The sequence below is a fragment of the Echeneis naucrates genome, chromosome 14 (genome assembly GCF_900963305.1).
Source record: "Echeneis naucrates chromosome 14, fEcheNa1.1, whole genome shotgun sequence".
NCBI classification, from domain to species: Eukaryota; Metazoa; Chordata; class Actinopteri; order Carangiformes; family Echeneidae; genus Echeneis; species Echeneis naucrates.
Window position 1 is genome coordinate 7,783,976 of NC_042524.1, and position 20,543 is coordinate 7,804,518.

The 20,543-nt window shown below is 43.5% G+C and overlaps 2 protein-coding genes across 4 annotated transcripts in view; one reads left to right on the forward strand and one right to left on the reverse strand.

Annotated features, from left to right (window-relative positions):
• shroom1 (shroom family member 1) overlaps positions 1-13,793 on the forward strand; it is a 30,054-nt gene extending 16,261 nt beyond the window's left edge. Inside the window, exons 1-9 of one of the 3 annotated variants that reach the window (XM_029520055.1) lie at positions 407-723; positions 3,130-6,050; positions 6,146-6,332; positions 6,604-6,656; positions 6,990-7,622; positions 7,777-8,358; positions 8,924-9,032; positions 9,632-9,904; positions 11,258-13,793. In XM_029520055.1, coding sequence (XP_029375915.1) covers positions 3,331-6,050; positions 6,146-6,332; positions 6,604-6,656; positions 6,990-7,622; positions 7,777-8,358; positions 8,924-9,032; positions 9,632-9,904; positions 11,258-11,512 — 4,812 coding nt within the window. In that variant the 5' untranslated portion in view covers positions 407-723; positions 3,130-3,330 and the 3' untranslated portion in view covers positions 11,513-13,793. Of the gene's footprint in view, positions 1-406; positions 724-3,129; positions 6,051-6,145; positions 6,347-6,513; positions 6,535-6,603; positions 6,657-6,989; positions 7,623-7,776; positions 8,359-8,923; positions 9,033-9,631; positions 9,905-11,257 lie in introns of those variants that run through there. The other 2 variants (XM_029520056.1, XM_029520054.1) reach the window with 2 other exon arrangements.
• A 2,975-nt stretch (positions 13,794-16,768) lies between these two features.
• On the reverse strand, positions 16,769-19,245 carry sowahaa (sosondowah ankyrin repeat domain family member Aa). The gene has a single exon (XM_029519536.1). It carries the CDS (start codon positions 19,153-19,155, stop codon positions 17,773-17,775), a length of 1,383 nt encoding a protein of 460 aa, XP_029375396.1. The 5' UTR covers positions 19,156-19,245; the 3' UTR covers positions 16,769-17,772.
• Between the last annotated feature and the right edge of the window lie 1,298 nt (positions 19,246-20,543).

Here is a 20,543-nt window from a genome sequence, read left to right on the forward strand (position 1 = left end):
CTTATAACTGTCAGGTCATTAGCAGGGACCTTAGAAAATAGGGAGAGTAATGGTTGTTTGGAATAAGAGCAAAATGAGGGTGATGGTGGGGGATAGTTGGTCTTTGTGGCTTTTTGTGTGTGTGTGTCTGTGTGTCTGTGTGTGTGTGTGTGTCCGGGGTGGAGGCTGGGAGGTCACCCATCCAACCACTGCTACCCCCTCCCCTCCTCCGGTCTCCCTCCTGCCTTGGCAAGTCTCCATGAGCCAGGCTCAGGGCCTTGGGAATGAATGGCGCCCAGGCTGTTCTCCGTCTTTGAAGCCAGCCAGGAATGCGAGGCCTCTTTTCTTTTTTTTTCTCTCTCTCGCTCTCTCTTTCTTTCCTCCCTTCTCTCTGTGTTGTTCAGGCGGCGGGCAGCACTAGCAGCTATCTGCAGCAGTGAAATATTCCCTCCGCTGCGCTCATTGTGCATCGGAGAGCCGGACGTCATAGGCTGGCCAATCACTGGCTCCAGCTAGGCAGCCTCGGGTCTCGGTGGGGGGAGAACAGACTCACCAGAAGTCTTCCCTCTAATATCTGGCTATCCTGGTTACTTGGTCTGGTCCTTCTCCAGAGGAAGACAGTTGTTCTGAATGAGAAACAGATAGAAAGCATTTGCCTAATCTTTATTTAGGTTGAATCTGCGGAAACATATTTATTTCTAAAATGGAACAAAGGAAGGCCAGCAACTTTGCCTCAAAGTTTAGGTGAGTTTTATTTCCTTTTTTTTTTCTCCTTGCTCCTTTTTTATGTTTATAGCCCTGTGAAGCAAGAAGCTGATCACTTGTTCCCAGTCAGTCTTGCTGTTGTTGATCCAGTCTCTGCAACTTTTGTGTTCAGCATTCTTGCTGTCATTGTTCACTTCACTTGTCTCTTGTTGTTGTGGTTTGCGTGTGAGGGTATTTGTCTGGGCCAGTCACCCTCTGCCTCACCCTCCCTCCCTCCATCTCTCCCCTCTGTACATTTTGTCACTGCCTGTCCCCTCCATCACTTCCACTTGAGCGCTCCCCTGTTTGGGAGCCTCTCTCTGTTAGCAGAGGGAAGAGTGCTGGATACCACACACACATGCAGGGGTGCACACACACGCACACACAAAACCCCACATACCCACACACACCCGGACACACCAAAGATCAGAAGGCCCTTCATAAATACATGGAATCCCCCTTAATACTGTAGTTTGAAAGGCTTTTGGGGGGTGGTTTTTGTCTGTATGCAAAACGACCACCTAGGATCATCTTTGATTCAGCTTTTCCAGCTTGGCCAAGAAACTTAAAAATGCTGAGAAAATTTGGCTCATTGCAATATATTATAAAAGAGTTTACTGTGGTCAGTCAAATTCGATAAATCCTAATTCACTTTAGGGTTTTTGTGTTAGTTGGTCAGTGTTGCTTTCGGCTGTAAAACCCTTTAAAAAAAGAAGCATAATGTGCGCAGCATTTGTTGCATTTGTTGCCCTTCCCGTCAGTGATGAGGCTCAGTTTTCCTCCTGCCATGTCAGAGTGGATGAACTGGTTGGCTTGCATTTGTTTTATTGGGAATTTTGACATTTTGGTAGGCATGATGGGTATGTAACCTTAACTTGATGACTGTCAACAAAAAGCATGTATGCCAAAGGAAAAGCTATTACTTCTGTCATTTGAGTCCACTTTAAAACCTAAGCCTGGCATCAACATGCAAGGTTATTGAAAATGGCAGAGGGTTTACAAGAATTACTGGACTACAGGAATCTGAGGGTTGTTCAACTTGTTTTTTTATATAATGAATAAAGAAACAGTTCGGAAGCATCTACTAGGATTTGAATGACGAAAGCTGCCATGGACTGAAATCTTAACTGCGGTTAATTGACTTATCATCATCAAAAGATTTATCCTTGGGTAAAGTCTTTTTGATTTGAAAGGCCAAAAGATTATTGATCATACTTGCAAATATTTAATGGGAATTTTTTCTTGACCATGACTCAGCTGTAAAATAAGGAAGTAGTTACACTTGAGGAAAAAAATGAACATCCCTAGAATGTTAAATGAAAAAGACCACAGTGCTATTGAAGAAGGCCATAAACATCTTTCACATGACTAATCTTCCCATTTTTCTGTAGCTGCATATGGAATTCCGGACATTTTTTCATGAGTGTGCTGCAATGTGCTCTGCCAACCTCAGGGCCCTTAATTAGAGGCCTTGTTGATGCAAAACGCCAAACAGACTCCTTCAGCAGGTGGTTAATAATACTGACCTACAAAACCAAGCTGCACTAAACTGTGTCAGTCATGAAACAAGAAAACCAATAAAACTTTATATCTTGCTCACATGATGATCTTAACTTTTACATAACAGTATAAGAGCTCTAATGGCCTTTAAACCAGAAGGCATTAGATTTTGCTGTATTGGCAAACATACTTTAAATGCCTTACCTTCATCGCTTTTAAAGGACAGTGCTATACTACATCAAAATACTCAGATTTAATCAGTTTCAAACAGCTATCAACCTGTAAAATCAAATGACACAATAATTAACATTGCCAGTGACATTGTGTGATAAAGTCAGAAGAATAAAGAGTAAAATACACTTGAAATCTGAAGTTGAAATGTTTTCCTCATTGCTGCCATGTGCCAGCATCTCTGCTTCATGAGATATTTTTACCTGAGACCCTTTGTCTGCTTCTGCAGAGAAAGAAAAATTAAAATGGGTGCATGATTTGTCTTTACAAATGGAGCTACCTAACAGAGCTAAATTCTCCAGAAGAAGGAATTTGACCTTGAAATGCTTGGCAAAGATTTTCACAGGTGACTTATTATTATTGCCTTCTGGCACTTTAAATGTGTGGAAGCAGAAACCTCTCCGCAATCAAACACTGCGTCAAAGACAATATGCCAAGCTGTGAATTTACCACAAGTCTGTGTTTATGGTAAATTGTCATGCTACTTCAAAGTAGTCTAAATATTTATGTACTAGGAGGTATGTGAGACAACACAAAGCCATTTGTTATATTGCTATTATTTACCTGCTGTCAAACAAACATACCTTGTCAAACCATTTCAGCCTTGAGCTGAAGTGTGAGTCCCAAGTTAAGACTCCAGGCCGGTTTATGTTGTGTTTATGTTTTCTCCCTCAGGAGCTACTGACCATCTCAAGAGGATTTGAGTAAGCAGAAAGGAAGCAGGAAAATGACCTAATTAGCAACAAGTGTGACGGACAACCTGGTGCAAATGTGTTGGTGGTAATTTCCCCAGTTTCACCCACAAGGCAGACACATGCATCGGTGCGCACACACTCACAATACATATACAAACCCCGCCCTTCCTGCCATCCTCCCATGTCCTCCATGGATTCCTACAACTTCCACTTTGAGAGAATGAGCAACCTGGACCTGCATCCTCTGAGCCTGCCTGTCAGCCGGCTCTCCCCAGCCAAGTCCAGTAGCAGCATTGTTGACCAACTCACCCACCACCAACACGGCAAAGGAGACTCTGCCTACAGCTCCTTCTCTGGTGGGTCCACAGCACCAGACTACCCTTCTCCCTTCCTCCCAGACGACCTACAGTCCAGCTCCTTCAGCCACTATGCTGATCTGAAGTATGTAAAGTCCATTTGTCATCCCACCCAAAGTATGCAGTCTGATTCAAAGACCATGGACCAGCTCTATCGTTCTGTGGAAGCAATTTCTCAGCACTATCGCAACAACACCAGCACCTCTGTAAACCACCAAAACCACAACGGTAATGGCAGTTTCCATGCCAACAACAAAGCACTCTGTAAGCAAGAGGTGCCTTTAGGAGCTCCATCCCAAACCACTTACCCTCCTGTCCAACCTCCTCCAGTCCCAGCACGCATGGATAGCTTCATTGCCACAAAAAACTTGGAGAACAGCAGGGTCCACCACGGTACAAATTTTCAACCCCAGCAGCCACAGCCTCAACAGCAACCCAGACCTTACATTCGACTCCATTCACAGCAGCATGGTCTGAATGCACGAAGCCCTGAGAAGGCCAACCCAGATACAGGGAGCTCAAGCTTCAATAAGGAGCCAGTGTACTCAGTTTGGGGGGGCTCTTCACAGCAGCCACCACCAAGCTACCGCCATCACCTCCAGCCGAATGATCAGAACAAGGTGCCTCTGAACCCAGAACACCTTTTTATCATAGATAACAAAGATCTCTCCAAACAGCAGAAATCTACAAATGTCCGAAGCAGTTCACCTCCCCGAAGAACAAACCAGTCTGAGCTCCTGAAACCTCGGCAGCTCTCCACCAGTGGTGGAAGTAATGGAGACCACCACAAGCCCAATGGTAGCAGTAGCCATTTTGCAAGTCAGCGCAAAAGGTCGCACTCAGCTCAGGATTGGCTTGGGTCCGAGGTGACACGAGCAGCCAGCCCCTGGACTGCTGGTGAGAGTGTTATCAACAGCAGCATCCAGCATAAGGGTCAGTTCTACTTCGTCACAGGAGTGTGTAAGCATTCTGACTCAGGTATGAGGACATATTCTGCGTCTGTGTGTGGATCCGAGGCCGGGAGTGAGAGCTCCACTGTGTCAGAGAAGTACCGAATAAGAGAAAAAGAAAGAAGTCACAGCACGATGGATGATTTGTTTAGACCTCTCCAAGAGAGTTCTCACTTTTTCAGCGATATGATTCCAGATGAGAGGGAAGTTTTCTTCTCTGTTTCCCAAGACAAAGAAATCTCCACCAGGGGTCAGGATCAGGAGAATCACAGACCATCCCTTGCCTTGTCGCAGTCCACTCGTAGCTTGGACACCTTAGAAGAAATGGACATGATGGAGAATCGAGAAATCGGCCGCCACTCTACTAATAATCCCATATTCTTTTGTGGACCAGACAGCCCCCCACACTCATCAACGCAAACAAACGAGGTCACCTCACAAATAAGCAGGGAGCAGCACAACCATCACAAGAGAGAAGACCAAGCAAAGAGAGGGAAATGTCTCTCCTTGGGAGATGTAGCCAGTGAGAAGATAAACAAAGAAACAACCCCGCTTCTATATCACCTCACCGAGGCTAACAGAGCTATCTTACAGCCCAGAAAGGATACTGATTTCAGTATAAAAAGCAAGGAGGCAATCTTCAACCAAACAGGTCATGGAGACGTGGCAATAAACAATAATGAAAGACCTATACAAAATAATATGAAGAGTGACAAAGGGGAGATTACCTCCGTTGCCTGCAACACTCTGGATGATTCATTTAAGAAGTACTATAAGGAGAAGCTGAAGGATGCTCAGTCTAAAGTCCTGAGGGAGACTTCATTTAAAAGGAGGGACCTGCAGCTGTCATGGCCACACCGTGTCAGGCAAAAACCTGAACTGAGGCCGGCAATTATTCACACTTTCTCCCCATCACTGGACTCCGAGACTTCCACGGACACACTCACGCCATCTGTGACATCGGAGGAGACAGAGCGGGGAAGCATAAAGGAAGAAGTGAAGGAGAATAAGAAGGATATAAACCAAGAGACTGAAAAGGAAAATGGGAGACCAGCGAATGTGGCCCAGCCTCAGGTTGCACACTTTGGAGGAAGGAGGAAGCGACTGACTCCAGAGCAGAAGAAAATGTGCTATTCTGAACCGGAGAAACTCAACGACATTGGCAATACCCCCAAACACTCTGCTTGCCGCTCCTTTGGCAACGAAAGTGAGTATCCATTTGCAGCTGAATGTGAAGGAGAGGAACGTGAACAGCAAGGGGAACAGGGCCTGGTTGCAGCACGGAGGAAGATGTTTGAGACAAGAGGTCGGGCCTTCTCAGCCTCCAGTGCCTCAAAGACGAACCTGAAACACCTTCAACACAAGGCCCTGGTGGAGTATATGGAGCGTAAAACGGGCCACAAAGTGGCAGAGCCACAGCAACCATCAGCTCAGTTACCACCTCCCCCAAGACAGAGGCACTCTCTGGGAGAGAAACCATTTGACTGGGGTCCCAGGCCTGCATCAGGAAATAATGAAAGCAAAATTACTAAGAAGAAGTTCCATAGACCCCACTCTGCAGGACGCATCCTTGATTCCTCCGCCAGCTCCATCAGGTTTGAAAGAGAAAAACAAAGAAACAAGACAAAGACATGTTAACATAAGAGCAGATTTCAAATTATCTGCTTTCTTTTCCTTTTTTTTTAAACAGGTATGCACAGTTCTTCTCAGCACAGTCTTGTTCTGGTCAATATGCTGGCCAGTCAAGTCAGCCAAGATGGAGGGAGAGCCAAGGTCCATCTCAGGGGAAGTCTGCCTCAGTGGAGAGTCTCTTGGATCAACCAGAGCGTATTAGCTTCTTCAGGAACAGATCAACGTCCACTCCACAAGCTTTAGAGGTATTAATTTTAGAGTAATTTCAGGGTACTTATTATTAAAAGAAGCCTTTAAATGATTAAATAAATAAATGATCTTTGGTATTTAGGGAAAACTTAAAGTCGAGACATAAAATGAATGTTTTCAGCGTAACTCACATTGTAAAGAGTGGAAAGAACAGCTGTTGTTGTAGAACAACTTCAGTAAGAAAAAAGAGAATGGGATGTTCTTTCAACCATGTCTAACTGTTGCTGTAAAATTTCATACTCATTTGTGCTTCTTCTGGGTCTACAGGCACACAACTATGAGGAGGATCCACTCCCAGTTAAAGCTATGGAAATCTCTAGGTATGTACCAGAACTGCAGACAAGTGGGGCGTTCTTTTTCGTTCTAGGTCAAGAGAGTATTAGGTTAGTGATGTGTGCGCTGTAACACAGACTGTAAATCTCAACTTGATTGACTGCGGAGCTAGAAAGTCAACACCCACCTGCTCCAGCAGAGCTGACCTGTTTTCTCAAAACTCTGTTTTGATTAAGAATTCTTTTTTTTTTTCTTGATAAAAATAGAAATGGGACACTATTTGTTTTCATGTCAAAGGGAGCACTTTCTGTCCAAAAGTAATAATAAGGCTGACTTGCATGGATTATGTTTTACACTTGACACAGAATGTCTGTTTTTAGTGCACAGAAAAATACCACTGAGGATACCATGGTGAAATCACTCTCCGAAGGCCAGCGGCAAGTCCGTGTGGTTACACAGAGGGGGAAGTCCATGGAAGAGCTTGGAACTTCAACATTAACAAAACTATCAGCCATGAGTAAGAGTTCTGAGCAGCTGGACCACCTGTGGAGACATTCAACTGGACCTGCAGGACTTGAGAGAGACCAGAGGAGTGTTTCATTCATTGCTGAGGTCAAAAAAGCCCAGGGATCAGAAAGGGCAAGGAAGCAACAATATGTAAGACAGGAACCTGAAAAAGAAGAGGGTGTCAGTCAAAAGAACTCTCAGGGACAGATACAGAACCAAACCCAGAAAAAGCCCCTGTTGAAGCAGAACTCAGATCCAGTGGAGGAGTCCACAGAAGGAGTGAGGTCCTCAAATAGATCCACCTCCCCGGCCTCCTGCTCCTCTTCTCGGTCCAGGGCTCTCTCTGTACCCCACTGCCCTGCCACAGATGAATTCAGGACCAGCAGACTCCCAAGTGAGACTTTATACAACCCATCATCGCCCAGAGGTGCAGAGACCAGTGAGAGGGAAATCAAACCGTCCATCCTTCCTCAGGCAGGTCCTGGTGAAAACAGGCCCATCCTCAGGTAAGATTTGACTATCGATACAGATGCTCATTTAATTATGACGGTTTGAATGTATCCACCTCCAGGATAAAACAAATTCTAGTAGATGTGATTCTGCAAAAGGATTTTGTCCTGCTTTGATTCTAACTCTTGACTTGTAATTTGGCTCCCATAGAGTCAAGAACTCTCCTTCTGTGAGTGGATCAGAGCGGGAGCAGTCAGTGGATGAAACAAACGACGACGCCCAACCTCCTGAGCCAAACCATGAAGTGTCTCTGAGCTGTGGCATCACGACAGATCCGTCGCTGTGGGTTCCCCCTCCTGAAGAAGAGATCAAAAAGGACTCCCAGAATCCACTATTGAATGACAGCATTTCTGATGACGAGTCCACCTGCTCGGTTCCTCAAACCCAGACAACTTCCTGTTCCTCCATCACCAACACAGATGTCACTCAGCAAGTGGAAGAGGATAAAAATCCAAGCATCGAAGATGAGAAGTTGGGAGAAAACCAGGATATGGAGGAGAGGGGAGCTCCAGAGGGTGAGATGGAGAGCCTGGAGGGGCCCACAGAGAGGCTGCAGTGGGAGGAGCTTGTGAAAGCAGTAGTTGAGGCTGACCCATCACTGGCCAGAGGGTTCTACCCGCTGGCCAATCGTAAGACAGCGCTGATGCTGATGGAGCAGCTGCTGTCAGAGGACACGTTGCTGATGGAGGAGCACTACAAGAAGAAACAGGAGCAGAGAGGTGCTGCCGAAAGGTAAATGTGAATGTCCTGAAATACGACACCAGCTGAACTTTTAGTGGCCTGTTGAGAGCATTTATAGCATCTATGTTAGAGAAGTCTCCTGAGAAAACTTGTGAATGATGATTTGTGGGACTCCTTCACAGAAAATAGCTGTAAAACAATGGGCAACTAGACATGTCTTGTAAATATTTCAAATCTTTCCATCATTTCACACCCAACAACAGAGCTGCGTGGATGGAAGGAATAATCCATCTCACACACACCTTTCAAATGACTTTAAACTCAACACTATGCTGATTAAAGGGCAGACAAAGCCGAGGTAATTAGAATTCCTAGTTTAATGTTTCACCGGGAAATATGATCTACGTTTCCAATGGTCACAGAACTGAGCTCCACCAGTGCTGCATAGCTCAAATACATTGAGAATGTAGATCTGTATATAGTCAGTGTAGCAATCAAGTGAATGGCACAAGAATTATACCTGAGCATGTCTGCTCTGTAATGTGATGACACAAGTCACCGGTTATATCAACTAGGTGCGAGGAAGTTTGACCTAAACACGTCTTTCTTCTTTTAGTGCTGAGACAGCTGCAGGTGCTGAAGCACCCTCTTCTCTTCCTGTTCCTGACAGGCTTAAACCTCCATGTACAGACCAACAGAGCAGAGCTAACATCACTGAGAAGAAGGTAATCATTGATTTATTTTGTAATGCCTACATTTTAATCTTTAGTCCCTTATTTCCTAATCTTTTGCAATCCGTACAGAAAATGCATTAAAAAGATATTTTAACAAAAGAAAATGAGCCCAGTTTGTGGTCTCCTTTCCTACACATACAGTAAATATATCAACAAACCAAACAGGACAACAGACCAAACTGTGGATTGGACACAGTTTGGTCTGTTGTCTGTGATTTCATATTGATACTATTTGGATGCTATTTGGCCTCAAATTGGCAAATTTTAGCTCTGTATCTCCTATCACATGATATTCTGTCTAATTCTTATCAGTGTCTCTGACTAATTTAATGTTTGGCTCGCCAGACAACCCCCGCCCCAATTTTATCTTGACTGTACTGATAATTCACTTCTTACAGTAAATTTTTATTCTTTATTTCTTTGTAAAATATATTGAAAATACTTGGAATCTAAAATGATGTGGTAGGGTTCAGTAAGAATTTTCCTTCCCCCTCACCCCCACACTAAAATTTTTTTAACTTGTCAGTATTTTTATAGCATAAATGCCTTTAAGTCTCTGGTACATTTCTGTTCTCTGCTTCCCTGAACAGCATCTATTAGTATCTTGTATCAAAGAGCGTCTGCATTCCCTGGAGGAGACCCGTGCTGCTCTGCAGGCAGAGATTCAGGACAATGTAGGCCGTGGGGAAGCATTGGAGGCGCTGATCCGTGAGTGCTGCCTGCCCGTGGAGCTGGAGAGGTACAACCTGTTCATCGGAGACCTGGAGAGGGTGGTCAGCCTGTTGTTGTGCCTCTCTGCCCGGCTGGCCAGAGTGCAAAACGCCCTGAGCACCGTGGACCAGCACACAGACGCAGAGGAGAAGGTTAGGGTTCACGGTGATGCCTTGAGATTCTGTACTAGAAACATTTCCTTGATGAGTCATTCAAAATAGTGAAAAATATTTCGCTGCATTTATTCATTTATTTTGTGGTATGGTTGCATAATTGTCTGATTATAATGCAGTTAGCAGCAGATATTGTTAGGAAAACTCTGCTTATTGATGGATTCTATTACCTAAATTCTGGATATCCCAGTTTTCTTTTTTCTTTGACTGCTGTTTTTTTTAGCAGCTAGTTCTCAAAAATATTGCTTCACATCTCTATGATAAAATGATAACTCTAATTTAAATTTATCAGTGGCGACTCCTGTGCTTCTTACCGCTGAAGTTGTTTACCGATACATACTAACACTGACATCTAAACTCATGGAGTGGAGCAGCATCATGCAACCTTGCAGATGTCGGGATTCACTGCAGCTCATGTAGAGTTTCCAGTGAAAAGATGAGCGTACTTAGCCGCTCCCATGCCCCAGCTATCCTCTGGATCTGTTTATTTTAGAACTACAAACATGCCACTTGGGAAAAGTTGAAGGGCGACATTAATGGAGTCAAGGTCTCTCACTGTGGGGAACTCAACGATTTCTGTCTGGTTTATTTGCGCGTAATGGGCCATTTCTGGTATATCTGTTTGAACTAGAAATGTTATCAGCCATTTGATGATTTTTATTTTCTCTAATAAGACTAGTTTAAGAGTTTGTGTCCAAATAGGTTGATAAATTGAAAAATAATGACATGGATCTCAACTGGCAAAACAGGGAGCTGCTGTTCATTAAGTATGTTTACTGCCAGACAAGTTTAAGTTTTGTGTTTTTTCTCTGCTGAATCCTGTTTGATTGTACGCCAGTATTTACACCATCATTGTATGTTTGCATGGATGCATTATATTTCTTGAGTTATGGCTGAAAGGGCTCTTTGTTAATTTGTCCATCTGTAAAAGCCAAGCTGACCATGCTGCATGCTGCATGCTCAGGGCTTGTTCGAGGCTCATTTGTTTTCTTGCTGTTATCAGCAACACTGGTATTTACACTGAGTCACCGAAACTCCAGCCCAGTTTCGATGACATTTGTATCTACCCTGCCCTCTGTTGACACAAGGAAACACTGCACCTGCTGACCTGGGCCCATTTAAAATATAATTGGCCAACTTTCTCAGCTTGAGAGCTTGTTCCATTTACATTTGAATAAAAATAAATTGTTATAGATTAAAGCTTTTTTTGACATATTTTCCAGATTTTATATTATGGTCTCTGCTTAACATTATGCTCGTCAGCTTGCACCAGAATAATTTTGAATAAGGTTTACATCAGGTATAATTTATCTGTGTCCTCTCTCCACTCAGCAATCTCTGGACAGTCGCCACCGTCTGCTGTGCAAACAGAGGGAGGACGCCAAAGATCTCAAGGACAACCTGGACCGGAGGGAGAACTTGGTCTCCACCTTCCTGTCGCGCCAGCTATCCGCTGAGCAGCTGCAGGACTACCGGCGCTTTGTCCAGACCAAGGCTTCGCTGCTCATCCGGCAGAAGGACGTGGAGGAGAGGCAGAGGCTGGGAGAGGAGCAGCTGGAGGCTCTTTCCAACAGCCTGAGTCTATGAGGGGCGAGGAAAGCCCCGGGATGGGTGGCTGTACTGTGCTGGACCAGTTTTACAGACATGGATTGTAGTGGTCCAGCTGATCTTTAACCCTTTGTACTCTGTAATGACTTTATTTTTCTCCTTGAAGATTTCGACAAGGCTATAGGAGTACCCATCATGCTGATTTACTGTCTCCTCATAATCATAGGCTGATGGTGAGGTTAGCAATAAGGACCGTTGAGACTTAAGATCGTTGCCTTTTTGTCCTCTCCATAGGGTGACCAGAAGGCTACTTAACACTGCGTGAAGATCCAACCCCTTTTGTTTTCTGTGACTTTAAACAGAAGCCCGAGCTTTTTTCTGTTTCTCTCTGTGCCTTGGTTTTGCTGTGGAACATTTGCTGTGAGAGCTGCTGTGTGGAAAGTTTGCGTCCCCTGTTAGAAATTCAGAAACTGTCCTCCGTTTTTCATTGAGATGGTAGTGCCACAGCTCTGTATCTGCACCTGTGGAAACCTATTATAAGCTTTAAAACTGTATTTTGACCAGTGAGAAGGCTTCAGTGAAAGAGAGTAGCCTGAGAGCGGAGCGTTGTACTGTATCATGTCAGTAAAGTGTACAATAGATGAAGTAGATTTAATCTTTTTTTTTTTTTTTTTTGTGCTTATTTTTTGTTTCAAATCAAGGCACTAAAAACCAAAAAAGGTGAATGAAAAAAGCACTTTGTAATGAAACACTAATGCACATTTCTTCAAATCAGATTTGTTTTCAAAATAATGTCAAATGAAAGCCTTACTCCATCCAGTCATACTGATTTTTCTTGTCATTAGTTTGAAATAGGATTATTGGACTTATTATTAAGGTACATGAGCACACTAAGCAACATCAAGGAATGTGTGGAAAGACTTTTTCATCCAATGTCACGTTTTGATGATTTTGTCCTCATGTGGAGACACTGAACCTCTTTAGAGTATTTTATGAGCAACAATCGGTGTTGTGTCTCATTGTCCCACAGTGGCAGAAGTGATACTTGAAATACTAACAAGAGGAAAGTCCACAATCTTCACATCAGGTGTCTTAAACTAATTTTCTATTCACTACCTCCACAGCATAGCCCCTTTAAGTCTATTTAAATGTCGCACTATTTTCTAGTTGAAGTACCCTGATAAAAACACGCCGCTGAATTGAATTGCATTTCCCACAGAACTAATCTTCCATTTTCCATTTTTAAACAGCTTCTGTGTTTCCTTGTTAATATTTGTAATTAGTGTCGATGGTTGAACATCTGCAGCCAGATTTTGGACGCCTGTGCTTGTGTGTACATTTGAAACTCTTAATTTTCAGAAAGAAACAGAAAGACACAACTCCTCTCTGCTTCAGTAAAACTCTTTGTAAAGTCATGTAATGATGAATTTGTTGAAGTGACGGAGTGAATGGGTGAAATGTGGATGTGATATTTATGTAAATGTGACCTTGGAGACAGAGCATCACTAGTAGACTCCCACATATAAAAAAAATCATTCATTAACTACCACAAAATGTCAAATAATTGGACAAGTAAACAATTAAAAGCATGTCCTCCTCAAAAAAAGGAAACTCTTCTACCCTTAGAGTTGATTTTTTTTTTTTTTTTTTTTTTGGCTTAACAGTTTCACTGCTCGCTAAAACATTTCTCGAGAGATTTACAACTGTGTCCCTTCCAGTTTGCTAAACAAATGTATGTTTGTTTTGGCCTTTGTGCTGACGCAGAGCTGAGGGGGTTAGAAAGACTCTGGTGTTGTTCCCTGCAGCCTGCTGGAATTCCTAAAGAATGCAAAAGACCAACATTTTGGAGAAAGACAAGGCTTGGAGAGAGAGGAAAATGCTCCTACCGGAACAGCACATGCACAAATACTCATTTCATTCTTTCTGTGTGTGTGTGTGTGTGTGTGTGTGTGTGTGCATGCGCGCGTAACAAACCATTTGATGACACAAGGCTGCAGAAAAGGTGCCTGTTTTTTTTTGGTTGTGTTTTTTAAGTAGGACTATATTTGTTTAGTTGGGGGATTTTAGTTTTCAAATATTGGAGGTGTGTGACATAGATCCAAACAGATTCTGATTTCAATCCAGGAAGGAAAGATATATTTCAGTCCCAGTTGGTGGGAGACACAACACAGACATTTCTAAATCCACTTTTTTTTTTTTTGTCTGCTACGTTCCAACCTTCTCCTCTTTGAGAGCCTTGAGTTGTGTTTCTGTACCTGTTTGGAGTTGTAAATTCCACGATGTTTGTAATATTGTGCATAAATTAAGCTTATCCCTCTCATCCTGTTGTCTCACATTGATTATTTTTCCTTCAGACTCAGAAGGGCAGAAATTAGAAATTGGAAAATTAGAGACAAAAAACAAATCCACTTTAAAGAGTAGCAAGAAACTTCGCCTGGAGAGATTCGTCTGAAGCTCGTATTGGAGGATTTGAAATGATGATGCACAGTGAGAGTTTTTATTTAAATCAACAACACACCGTTATCTGTCATATTTTAGCCTTCCTCTCTTACAGGCCTGTTGTTTCCTCAGTAGTTGAGGCTTGTTAGCTGCTCTTCTCTGCCCCCTGTAGGCACATCAGCACAGAAATACTGCTACAATCAGGGTCCCCCCCATATATTTACACAATGATACACTATATTTGTCATCTTAAGGGGAAAAATAAATCTTTTCAAATTTTAATTATTTAGTTTATTATAAGAGTTATTGTGCTGAAATAGGCTTTTGACAGAAACAACACCTATAAATGGAAGAATGGTTGATTTTTTTTTTCTGTTTCAATGGGCAAGTTTTGAAACAGAATAACAGGAAGTTCCTTATAATGTTTCCGACTTTGTCTGATGGTCATAAGTGTGTCTGTGTTTTTAAATGTGTAATAAAAGTCACCTGGGTTCAGACAGGTGTCTTAGTTTAGCATAAAAAACTTTTCTGAAGCTGGATTATTGATATTTTGTATCTTGCTTTTGGCATTTTTGCCTCAAACTAAGACAACTAAGACAACAACACAAAAATAACATCATGAGTCAATTAGTAAGATTTAAACGTCCAAGTAGCTGGAAAAAAAGTCTTCATTATAAACTAAGATAGCTTCTTATTGATCAGACAGAATGGACTCATCTAACCCTGTACAAGAAGGACAATAATCTTACTTCACAAAAATGTCTACCGCTGCTTTGAGGAAAAGTTTTCAGTAATTAGTCTGCTCCCTTCCAGTCTTTCGCCTCATTTGCTCAGCCTCACAGTGAAGGATTGTCCCGTTCGTTTGTCTGCATCAACCACTGCTTATTAAAAGAATGAACACATTGGATTTCATGCTGACAAATGGAAGAGGAGAGGATTCCCTGGAGCGCAGAGAGAAACACTAGAGAGCACTTAGTGCACTGGAGGTGCAAAACCCTGTTGATCACATTCCCACTGAAGGCTTAGATTCATGAAGCAGGCAATACTGGACCAAATGGTCTTTGTCAGACATGTCAGGCTTTGTAATTAAGTGTAGTGCTACAGACAGTGTGAGCGGTGTAACGTTTGCTGCTGACAGCCAACAGGAAGGAACAGGACGGTCTGAATGCTGTGCTGTCACACTGCTGGATAATGAGGGAGCTGTGAGGCCGATAATCACTGACTCTGCAGTGACGGCGGGGAAAAACGGGTGTTGAAAGCAGAAATCACCACCATTACGTGTGATTTTCTTTTATTGTTTCATGTCACCAAATAACTGTCAGATTGTTTCTATTGTACAGTGTCTCCAGGGTTATTCTTCTGACTCTGCCAGGGTTAATGGCATCAAAGCTCAGTTTTCAGCCTGAACTTGGAGGAATGTCAGTGCACCTTCAGCCGCCTCCTCCTCCTCCTGCTTTCTTAACAGAGCTAAATTGCCGATTGTAAAACTTGGCTGGTTTTATGGCAGTGTGATTTACCGTCTGTTCGTTGCAGCAGATGTTTCGGTGTGTCGGAGCTACGCTTTAATTAAAGTACTGAAAAAGATGAGTTCATAACGACCTGACACACACTGGAAAATTGTTTATGACACAACAATCCAGGCCCTCCATATTATAATCAGTTATTTCAGCAATGTCATTTAAATTGTGTGTACCATTGCGGTCATGGTTGGTGATGTTTCTAATGTCCTGCTCCTTCATCTCAATTTGTATTGTCAGTAAACATATTATGAGTTTTAAAGAAAAAAAAAAAAAAAAACGTTACAGGATCCAGAAAAAATATAACTAACAACAAGAAGACAACACGCTAAGATGCTAGTGTGGAGCTAAGGGTCATATCAGACCCAGGCGCGCCAACCTCATCAAATGTAATCAGTTCAGACATTAAATACCTAATAATAGATGAATGTGAAGCTACAGATTAGAGCGCCATATATCCACCTTCTCATCTTCATCTACAGGCAAAAGAGTGAAAATCATTCAGAAATGATGCCAAGTGGAAGCAAGTCAACACAATATCTGACCTTGATGATCAGGTCAATGACTGCTGAGCTCAGAATAAGGTAAGAAGATTTGATGCCATTCAATAACAGTTAGCTTAGTTTAGTATTAAACTGGAATCAAAGCTTACAGACTATTAACATCACAGAAATGATGAGTTCCTGTTTCTGTCTGTGTATGACTTAACCAAACAAGAGGCAACATGCTGCCTGGAAGGAGTTTAGCGGTGGCTGTAGTTCAGGTATTGTATTGCTTAGTAAGTTATTACATGAAAAGTCTAGAATAAACATCATACGAGTCGGTGAGATGTCGAAGAGATTATTGCATCAACTTTCAACAAGTGTCTCTTGTTCTTTTTAACAGTTCATTTTAAAGTGTCATATGAGACCACCTCGCTCCTCAGCACGTGTTGGCAGCAGCAGGAGAAAAGGCAGTTTGATAAAATCCAGAAACATGAGGATGAGACAGCAGCTTGACATGAAGACCACATGTGCTGCTGTGGAAGTGATATCATGAGACACAAACTACGAATCGTGACGTTTGGCCTCCTGTTGTCCTGCTGTAGTTAGTAAGATGTCAAATCTGTAAAGGCAAATGAACCCGCACAAGACAGAAAGCAGGGCAGCAGAGTCAGCGTTAATCTTTCACGCCTGCTGCTTGCCACACCTCTTGTGTCGGGGCTAGAGATTGGCATTAACACACACCTGTAGTTGGCCTCATGCATGCAAACACATGCAAACACGCAGTCATCCCCACACAGCTGCTCATCTGGCTGACTCACAGCCATGTGTCACAGACGCTTTGGCATGCACAGGGAGTGGAATGATTTAAGCAGCACATACACACTGCCTTCATGAATAATGCACACTCGGCACTTCCTGGCAAAAATTTACTGGAATATAATGAAATACAGTTGTTTGTTTTCATCCTGAGCACTTCCACTGATGCTGCTGTGTTTAATAATTAACGTTAATGAAGATGCACACTTTCTAAATTCTCCTCAGGGGCACAAATATTCCACAGGTTTTATTCTCATCTCTTTATTTTCTTGCCACACACGTTTAATTCCCCCACAAATCAACACACCATTGCTGTGTCCCTGGAAACTGAGAATATGAGCTTTTTTACGGCTCTCAGTTCAGTTTTTAACCAGAGATGAGAACAAGTCTAAAGCTCTCTTTTCAGTCAGCGACAGAACACCTTTGTCTTGATTGTGCTGATTCTTATTCCTAAATCAGAAATAAATTAAGAAAGGAAGACATTTAAAACAGTTAGTGGAGGAGGAGATAGCAAAGGGACGTAAATAGCTCATTTTTGCTGCTACCTGCTGGTTTGTGTTGGTGCAGCTGTTTACTTTGTTTAGAAAAACTGCAATTCTTAATTCAAATTGAAAGAAATCGCTATAAAATAAACACACTGCATCTGTTTCAGTTTAAAACTCAGACTGAACAGACAGACGGGGTGTAAAAGACACCGCGGGTGATGATTAATAAAATAGGCTCTTAGGAGCCATTCTAATGTTTTCTGAATTACGTTTGGTTCCCAGCTGTCTGGGTTTTTTTTTTTTTTTATTATTATTTAGTAACTGACACTGCCTAATCAACACTCACCAAACAACAAATGGCTGAACCTCGTATCAATAGTTATAAATAAAGCACAAAACAAGAGTGGAGACACTGATTGGTTCATTGTTTGATTTTCAGATAACAGCGTTGAAGAAAGCCCAAAAAAAATCTGGGCAATTTCGGTCAAATCCTTTTGGCTTCTGTTGTGTTTTCACACTGCTAACCTCCCATAAATAAGATGAAAAGGGTTTTTCCATCACATAAAAGCATCTGATACTACTCTTTGTCTGGAGCCTCTGCTGCCATCTTCTCTTTCCTCGCTGGGTTCGTCACTAAGGGAGTAAAACCCCGGCCTCTGTTTGTGTTTCTTCCTCTGACCCGTCAAGTGTGGCTGGAAGAGACGGCTTATGGACTGCAGGCCCTTGGAGACATCAGGGAACAGGTCGAGCTCTTCTTTCTCATGCGGGGTCCTTTCCTGACCCCCTGAGGCTTTGGATCCACCCAGCATTTCCCTCAGAGTCTCAGAGATCCCGTGGCGCAAATAGTGGTAGGCCTTCTTCCCACAGTTGTCCCTGATGCTCACATTGGCTCCATATTCTCCAACCAGCATGGCCATGAAGTACTCCTGGTTGTGCAAGGCGGCAATGTGCAGAGGTGTGTGACCCCCGTGTGTTTTCGCATTAATGTCAACGTCAAGTCCTCCTCCCCTTGATAGGTCGACAATCTTCACAAGCATGTCACTGTTGCCACACTTGGCCGCCCAGTGCAGAGCAGTGAAGCCGGACATGAAGTCCCTCTTCTCTGCCAGCTGGTAGTCGGTCAGCAGCAGGCCGTAGACGAGGCTCCAGTGGCCCGCAGCACACTTCACCAGCCAGTCGTGCTCTGGCTGCTCCAGCGGAACCACAGAGGGGATCCTTGTGTCTTTGTGCTCCTCTGACGCTTTGGTTGTCTTCACCACCCGCCTCAGCTGGAGGGAGCTGATGCTGCTGGCCGTCTGAGCAGAGGAGGCTCCTCTCCTTCCACTGTGGGCATCTAGTTTCGGACTCTCAGGAGGATCGTCCTTCAGCTTGCGGATCTCCAACTTCGTGGCACTGGGTGACATCCTCAGAGGCAAAGCGTGAGGTTTTCTCTGAGAGGTGGCGGCCTCATTTACCTCACCCCTTCTTGGGCAGTTATCATTACTTATCTCAAAATTGAGCATTCTTTTAATTCTTACATCCCCATATTTGCTCCTCCGCAGTGCCAGCTGTATTGGAGATAACAGTTCTGCGGGATTTTCACCACTTTCACCTTCCTGGTCTGAATCTGGTTTCTGGCTCTCGGTCTTGTCTTCTGTTTGCACAGGTGGGCGCTGCTGCTCACCTGCCTGAGAGATCCCTTCATTTTCACTCCTCTCTGTCGGGACACTGTCCAACAAATGTTGATACATTTTCTTGAGGACAACATGCCGGACACCGCCGATTTCTCTGACGAAGGCCACGTTGTTGACGAAGGTCTTGAAGAGATCTTTGTTCCGCTCTTCTTCTGCGGGATCGACGCAGTGTATTGCGCTTCTAAATTTCAGCACCAGGTCGGACTTTTTTATTTTGCCTCCCTCCGATATGAGCAGAGACAGGACGGACTCCTGAGTCAAATCCATTATTAAAGGAAACTGTGTTCAAGAAGATTGAAGCTAAGACTTCCTCAGTCCAGCTCCACCTTTATTCCGGTGTCTGATCGCTAACCTTCACCTGGGCGCTCTCCTCCCCACCTGGACTCATTTTCCGGAAAAAGCGCAGACGTGGATACAATTTGAATAATATATGCAAAAACTGTATTACCCGACAGGCAAAGCAGTAAAACACGGGCAGACTTTCAATTGTTAAAAAAAAAAAAAAAAAAAAAAAAAGTTAATTTTATTCACAATCAATTTAAAGGAAATACATGATCACAAATAACCAACTCAATGAGCTGCTGCATCTTCTATCACCATTAATACTAAAAATAAAAATAACACACTACAGGTTCATTTACAGTAAATTTAAGGTAAAATGTCTTACAATTTAGTTATGAAATCTTGAGCCAGATATTTTTGCTTAAATAACCAAACTGCAGTAAAGTAACCTCTCAGTTTTATTCTTCCCGTGTGCAAAGTTCAGTTCTTATAAAATGTTTGTTTATTATGACGTCACTATCAGCACCCAGATCCAGCACTTCTGCCCAGACCCTAAAAACACACGTCCCAAAAGTGTGTTTCAACAGACAGGGCACAAAAGGCTGCAGTGCATTAGCAAACAACAATAATAACGACGAGATGGCTCGTTCTGATTGGCTGAGTCTCATCGTAGTATATTCGATCAGTGACCTCATTGATGGATTTAAATATGAATGGACTGTCCCAGAAACGACACATCTGCAGCTGGCTGAGGTGATGGCTGGGTAGTTACTTTATCACCTCCACATATTTTTCCCCCCCCCGGTGCCTCCTGCTCCTGTCCCGGCTTGCTGCGTGTGTAGCTTTGACATTCCTGGACTGAATGGGACTTCCTGAGAAGCGGCCATATTGGAACCGAGTCGTTCGCCCAAAGATGGTGCAGGGACGTCAAGATAGTTCACTGCCTCCTTTAACATGCCGTGGAGGGGGCGGTGGTGGCCGCTAAACAGCCCGGAAGCACGAAACATGATTCATATTCTAACTCTGCTTACTGATTTCTATCTCTAATCAAAATTTTGGTCAAATCATACTTTTGCTCGTGTTGGCTTCTTAAAAATCTCGCAAACGAAGCAAAGAAACGATTTAATCGGCGTGAGTGAACGAGCGGGAGGCGAAGCGGCAGGGAGCCATCTGGTGGCCTCCCCGTGCAGCGAGCGGCCCTCTTCCGCCTTGTGTCTCCGTCGGCTCGGCTCGGCTCGGCTCGGCTCGGTTTTTGGCCGGCTAACAGGGAGAGACGAGGGCTGCTCCCTTTCTGCTCCGCCTCGGTCTGCTCCAGCACACTACACACACTGCACACACACACACACACACACACACACTGCACATTCCGCACC